At 42.3% G+C, this 7500-nt stretch overlaps 1 protein-coding gene across 3 annotated transcripts in view; it reads right to left on the bottom strand.

The window, feature by feature from the left end:
- The window catches only part of nfia (nuclear factor I/A), a 245412-nt gene that overhangs the window by 15826 nt on the left and 222086 nt on the right, over window positions 1–7500 (bottom strand). The window contains exon 8 of one of the 3 annotated variants that reach the window (XM_084723833.1): window positions 6273–6446. The exons of the other annotated variants lie outside the window; for them this stretch is intronic. Coding sequence (XP_084579959.1) covers window positions 6273–6446 — 174 coding nt within the window. The remainder of the gene's footprint in view (window positions 1–6272; window positions 6447–7500) is intronic. 3 annotated transcript variants of the gene reach the window in all.

The following is a 7500-nucleotide window of genomic DNA, read 5'->3' as shown; positions in this document are numbered from 1 at the left end:
CGAAACCACGACGTCTCAGTGTTTTCAGAAGAGTGCCTGGTATTTTCAGCTGGGAAAAAATGCAACAGGAGAGTGGAATCCCTATTGTTTCATAGCTCTTGTGAGCGAGCACATTTCCCAAAATGTCAAACTATTCCTTTAAATCAGTGTTGTGCCGAGTCTGCACAAATGTTACGAATTATAGAGCAGCAGGTAATATATCTTTTCTTTTCTTTTTGCACAAGTAAAAGACCACTCCCTCACCTGCACACACCTGGACCTGACTGTGATTGTCTTCTGGTGGCTTCTCCACAAATTCTGCTGTCAATGACAAAGTTTCAGACACTGTTTAACAAAACCACAGCTACTGTGTCTGAAGAATACTGAGGCCTTAAATGCCGATCAGTGAACAGAATGAAGGTCCTTCTGGCGCCCCCTAGAGAACGCTGTGTTCATTACAGCCACATTATCAAAGAACTGGATAGAACAAAAAAGAAAACTGATGATTAATCGTTTCTTAAAATGTAAAGTTCTCTCTGATCGTACAGACACTAAATTGATATTGATCGTCTCGTCTATCTTCCGGCAAGACAGCAAACAAGAGGATTTTCCAAAATGTCTGGGTCTTCCTTTAACAACGCAACAACAGTGTGTGTGTGTGTGTGTGTGTGTGTGTGTGTGTGTGTGTGTGTGTGTGTGTGTGCGTGTGTGCGTGTGTGTGTGTGTGTGTGTGCGTGTGTGTGTGTGTGTGTGTGTGCGTGTGTGTGTGTGTGTGTGTGTGTGTGTGTGTGTGTGTGTGTGTGTGTGCGTGTGTGTGTGTGTGGTATTGAGGACCGGCGGCCTGCATGTCGAACACAGAAGAAAGGTCCGGGATTAGTTCCACTTTGCAAATTGCCTCGCTTCACTGCCTCAGACACCCTCCTCCTCCTCCTCCTCCCCCCTCCTCCTCCTCCTCCTCCTCCTCCCTCCTTCCTCCTCCCTCCTCCTTCACTCCCCCCTCCATCTCTCCCCTGCCAACATTTCCTTGAAGAAGATATTTGCCATCAAGAGGTGGATTGATAAACGATAAGAAGGAGGAGAAGAACTCAAACGGCAGGGTACCGCAGGGGGAAGGAGGAGGAGGAAGAGGAGAATGAAGGATGGAGGGGTGGGGAGGGAAAGATTTGACCAAAGAGCAGGAGGAGGCAGAGGAGGGAGGTGAGGGAAGTAGGTGAGGAGGAGGAGATGAGATGTAGTTGGTCAGCTGAAGGAGGAAGCAGCAAAGCCTCTGATCACATCAGATTTCTGCCAAATGTCCAACTTGGCCTTCAACTGTGTATCATCCACAGTCTGGTCTTCACCTCTGGCTATTTTTACCTTCATGTCATCCATTCTGATGTAGCATCCCGATGCTAGCAGCTAGCCTTGCATAGCCAGACCTCCACAGATCTTTACAGCGCTGTTTCAGCACCGTAGAAAGGTCTGATTATCATTCTGAAATACGAGGGACAAAAACACTCTGGCTTGTTTGCACGTCTTCAACTAATCACAAACGTCTTGCGCGACACTAAGTCCAGGACGCAGCGACAGTACCCCTGCAAAATATAAATGCTTTGTGGGGAGTAACTTGTTTGCACATCTGGAGGCGAACTGTGGCATGAAGAAATGTTCACCTCCTCACAAAAGAGAAGGTAACAGCTGCTAGCTTCTTTACTTTTGTACCACTGGAGACCAGGTTATGATACCTTGATATTTTCGGCGTGTAGGTCACAGTGGTTGTTGTTGTTGTTTCCTGTAGCGACAGAGATACTGAACCACGCAGACGGCGGACACCATCTGAAATAGGTGGCTAACAGCAGGCTTAAACCAACAGTATACATCCAGTGAGTCAGACGAGCTATCAGCTAACCTACATCACTGCTGGATCAGTAATGTCCCATTATTTGGCCAAATGTGAATTTAATCACTTCATCCAAGATTTCATGGACTGTTTTTGTGATTGTTTACAGCTTAAAAAGCCTGACATCACAGCAGCTTTTCTAAAAGATTGCAACACACGTTGTGATGTTTTTAGGCTTTTTTTGGCAATGAAATTGCAGAAGCAAGTGAAATTCATGAAAAGTTGCACTCATTAAAATCAAAGGTAACTTGTTTCAGAGAGAACAAAGCCTCACCAAAAAGGTTCACAAGTACAAAAACTCTAAGATAATCTGCTTTATTTGTAGATGAAGAAGTGCACAGAACGTTGATAAATGTCAGTAACAAACCTGTTCTTTTCAGTACTTCTGACAAAATAAAAAAATAATAAAACAAACATTGACTGGGTTCATTAAGACGTACATGGACGATGTCAAATTTGCAGAAAAGTTGTGGAATTTGGACGAAATTGCAAGGCTGCGCAGAATTCACTGGGATTGGTTGAAGGTACAGGAGGAGACAGGAGGAGGAGAAAACACTGGGCTGCAACAAACAATTATTTTCATTGATTAATCTGCTGATTATTTTCATGATTAATTGTGGGGTCTATAAAATGAAAACAAAACAAAATTTCTCAGATCCAAAAGTGATGTCTTTTTTCTTTTAAAGAAAAGCAGCAAATGCTCACATTTAAGAAGCTGCAACCAGCAAATGTTTGACGTTTTTGCTTGAAAAATGACTGACATCATTAATTGATTATCAAAATAGTCTGCAACTAATTTTAAGTGCTGCAGCTCTAAAGTCACGACTGGCAAGAGAAGGGAGCAGAGGGAGCAGAGACGCTGACAAAGGAGATGAAGGAGGACAGTAAAACGAAAAGGGGAAGGCATGGTGGAGAGGAGGTGGGCAAAGAGGAGGAGGAGGATCCCAGGAAAAGCTTGTGGAGGAGGTAACAGGGAGATGTAGCGAAGGATAGGAGGTGAAAAAACACCAACTCAAACTAATCCTGTGGAATCATCTGGAGAAGATCCAGATGGAGGAGTCGCAGCGTCACTGAGGAGGATTAATGACGGCTGCAGAAACAGGAAGTGAGCCCACTCTACCTTTAAGCCCTGCGGGAGTTCAGCTGCTCCATCAGCTCACAAATCATTTTCAATCCTCTAATCTGCTCCAACATGAGCAGGATTTTCCTCCCACAGACTGCTGGAAAACATTCAGGAACAAACAACTCCTCAGCAGAGACGGCAGCCGCAGCTGGAGGACGGACTGACACGAACCAGCCGACTGACAACAACACGGCAGAGTCACAACCTGCTGAGGAGCCACACAACTTTCTGACCACAAGAACCTTTTGGGAAATCAGGAACCTGACCAGAATTTGAACTGGGGGAACTAAATTTAGCTCCCGGTCGTCACAGGTCTGTTTGATTCTGAACAGGCCTCAACACAAGACCCCAGCTGGTCTGGGTTCAGATCCTCTTCACAGAGCTGCAACGACTAGCCAACTGACAGATTAGTTGAAGTTAATCACCAACTATTTAGATAATTAATTAATTGATTTGAATCACTTTTTAAGAATCAAAATTGTTTTATTTAATTCTTTAGTCTGAATATTTTGGTTTGTGGACAAATGAAGATATGTGCAGATATTATTTTGGGCTTAGGGAAACAGCGATCAACACTTCTCACCTTCTGCTGACATTTTATGGACCAACAAATGAATGAATAATAATAAAAATTATTGTTATCTGCAGCCCCATGCTTCAGTCTGATTCTCTTTGACAGGGTTCCTTTGTATATCTGCAGTTTTTAGGTTTGTGTGTTGTATTTTTAATATCTGGGTGGATTCAAGGTGACTGCAGCCGTGCTTTGATCGAAATGTGTCGCAAACTTCAATAGAACTTTTAGTAAACTGGCAAAAGTAGATGCAAATGAAGTCTTGCTTCCATCTCTAACCGTTCTGTGATCATCAGGATTTGGTTCATCGAGATACGCAACAGGTGGCAAAACTCAATAAATATCCACAGAAAACACACCATCACGTTGCCAAACTATTATTTTAAACATTGGTATCTGCCCAGGATTTCACAGGTGGTGCATTGTTAATTATAGAGGCGTGGGCGCCATGAGGAGACTGTTGGAATGGAAACAGCTGATCAGTCATGTGACTTAAATCTTCACTGCGTCAGAAAAAGTGTTTCCACCTACCATGAAGAGCAGTAGCTCTTTGTATGAACAGAAAAGCCACCTAATGGAGCGTAAAAACGTTTTTTGCAAAGTTTTTTCGAATGTTGACGTTTCCACTGACCTTTTCTGATGTGACACTTCAAAAACACGACTTCAGTCAGCTGTGATCACGTGACACACTGTGACCGTTTTCCACCGCTGATGTTCACTACCTGCTGGAGCATCCTGATCAGATCTGACTGTCCTCCCTTTTGGATCGGGTCTACTTTTCTTTTCTCATTTTATGCACATCGAGTTCAGGTAGATTTTCTACACAACAGTTCTGGACCTGTGAAGACCTCTGGTTAGAACGTCTAAAAAAACCTTACCGATGGCCGCCATCGTAGAACCTGGCTCCACTTGCCCGTTAAAAGGAAGTTTTTGTTGGACTTGCTCCTGGTGGCTCTCTGTAATTTCTCCAGTACAGAGTTCAGTCTAGACCTGCTCCATATGAAAAGTGTCCTGAAATAACTCTGATGTGATTTGCACATTATATCAGCTCTGATTTCTCTGCCACTCACTAACTCAAGCCTCACCTGACCTCCCCCGCCTACCTGTACACCTCGTCTCACGTTTCCCATCAGCCCTGTGTATTCGGCCTGTTTCCATTCACTCTTTGCCAGATTTTCTCCTGTGCTTTTCCATTTTAGTTTTCCCGCCTTCTGTCCCAGCGGCCCATCAGACCTTTGCCCCTCTGTCTGACCCCTTTAGATAGTCTGCTGGTTTTATCTTCCTGACTTTGGACTTTTGAAGCAGAATATTTCACCCGCCTCTGATAAGTGGTAGCATTGTTCTAATAACTGGTATTTTTTTGAAGGAAACTGGTTTCTTTGATGATGCATCAGTGCAACAGATCAAAGTGTTGCACGTAGAAGAAAAGCAGGAACAACCTTAAACACCCTGATGAAGGTGAGTCTTAAACTTTTTATGTGTGTTACCTATCATTTTAAAATTCTTTTATTGGTTTTTAAATCACTACCACCTGATCAATCTGACGTGGTCCAGATATATGTCCCTAAGATCCTCTGAGTCAAAGCTCCTGATTGTTCCAGAGACTAAAAGACATTCACTGAGACTCTGGAACAGTTTGTCTGACGGCCTGAGGCTCGAAATCTTAAGACACATCTTTTTACCTTTGCTTTCTCCTGTTTTTAACTGATGCTTGTTTTATCTCGTCTTACCTTGCAATTTTAACTTTTATTTTATTTTATCCTTGCTTTGATTGCTTTAAAGGTTTTTTCTGCTTTCATGTTCAGCTGTTTGTGATGCATTTAATGCATAAATAAATAATGCTATATAAATAAGTTATTGTTATTATTATTATTATTATTATAATTATTATTATTATTATTATTATTATTAGGATGAAATGTTTAGAGAATAAAGCCAAGTGGGGCACTGCATTTTCATTTTGTTAATTTTGTCTCCAGAATCCAAATCACAAACTTTATAGATGCTAAATATAATATATATTATCTCATGTTTCATTTGTTGATTTTTCTCTTTTTTTATATATATATTATATATATATATATATATATGTATATATTTTTTTTTTTTACCATATATTTTGTAGAAACATCTCATATCTCATCTGAACTTACAGACAAAATTCATCCAGTAAAGGCAGAATTATGAACATTGACAAACTGATGACTGAATTTCAAATAAAAGAAAAACAGAAGAACAAATTTTGTCAGCTCACACACATAAACACACACACACACACACACACACACACACACACATACACACACACACAGGCGGGCAGGAGTGTTTCTGTGTTGTGGGACCCTTTGAGAAATAAGACAATTAAAAAAAACAGTGAAGAAGAGGAAAAAGGAGGTTGGGAGTGGGCGGGGCTTGAGGGTCGGGGGGTTCAGGTGAGGAGGATGTACTCATAACACACACACACACATGCACACACAACCCTGCCTGCAGCCTTCAGGTGTGTGTCTGCAGGTACACAGACTCCTCTTTCTCTGCTCTCCTGCTCCTCTTCTTGACAAAACCCACAGCTACTGACAGGGGGAGGGAGGGAGGAGGAGGAGGTGAGTGTGTGTGTGTGTGTGTGTGTGTCTGTGTGTGTGAGGAGGGGGGAGGAGTGAGGGAGGTGAGGTGAAGGGGGTGGTGGTGGTGGTTTGTTGGGGTTGACTGGTTGAGGACCTCACCTCGAGGCCCGGTAATGACGGGCCGGTGATGGTGTGTGAAAGCCGTTCGGGGGGAAGAGGAGGAAGAAGAAGAGGAGGAGGTGGAGGCGGAGGAGGCGCCGCTCGGCGAAGGCACGGCGCCGCAGAAACCAGACTTCTCTGACTTCTTTAGAGCGCCGGCGGGCGACGGCATTCCTGCCAAGAACCATGATGATGAGGATGAGGAGCGGGTCAGTGGCAGCGTGTTTTTTATTTTTTATTTTTTTATTTTACATTTTTGTGCACCTCCAATAGTGGAGAGGAGACGGGGGGAGGAGGGGTGGAGGGGGATTGGGCGGGGTTAGGACAGCGGGTAGGGAGGGGGGGCTGACAGATTGAGGGACGGGGCTGCAGGGAGTCACAGGGAGAAACCAGTGCAGTGACTTCAGTTCATGTGATTTCTGTTAAACTGCACACCAAACTTTATTTCATTTTATTTTACAGAGAAAATCACTGCAGTTTAATCTACAAAATATCATTTTGCAATTATTTTGACTGAAACTGCAGATGTGATATGCAACACAATTAGTAGAAATGATCATTTTTGGATCAGAATTTAATTTTTAGTGAGAAAAAAATAAAATTGTGATGATGTGATATTTATTGAACCAAACACCACCTGAGAACCAAATTCAGATCATCTCTGCATCTCTGCAGCACCTCAACACTGTTTCCTCACACATTTTTACTTTTTCAAAAAATTACAATTTAGTTCTGGTTCTGCAATTGTGATATTACACTCCATGACCACGTTTTGATTTCTATAATTTTGCGATTACTCGTGCAGCTCAGGTTCTCACACTGTAAAGCTGAATGCTCAAATTAATCATTTTATTAGAGGGAAACAAGGTGCCTGACAACACAAACATTTTAAGAGATTAAAAAACTATTTCACATATTACCATATTAAGTGTGCTTAACTTGAAATAATGGGGGTTTATACTTAAAATGTATTCAGTTCTGTTATCTAGCTCCACATATTTACACTCTGATAACCTCCAACTTTTGAGTTTATGAACCCAAGAAAATTGTGTCAGCTGATTGCTTTGATTTTTTTGAGAACTGCTGACACGTTCAGGTTCAGGTTCAGGTCAGCGCAGCATCTTTCAGGGTTGATTTTATACTTTTATTCAGTTCATCAGTGACACAGAATGTTAGTGCAGAGTTCATACAAATGTTCAGGACTTTTTTTAATGTTGTGTCAAGTTTT

This window comes from Lutjanus erythropterus, chromosome 7 (genome assembly GCF_056507025.1).
Source record: "Lutjanus erythropterus isolate fLutEry1 chromosome 7, fLutEry1.hap2, whole genome shotgun sequence".
NCBI classification, from domain to species: Eukaryota; Metazoa; Chordata; class Actinopteri; order Lutjaniformes; family Lutjanidae; genus Lutjanus; species Lutjanus erythropterus.
This window is presented reverse-complemented; position numbering and strand designations above follow the sequence as displayed.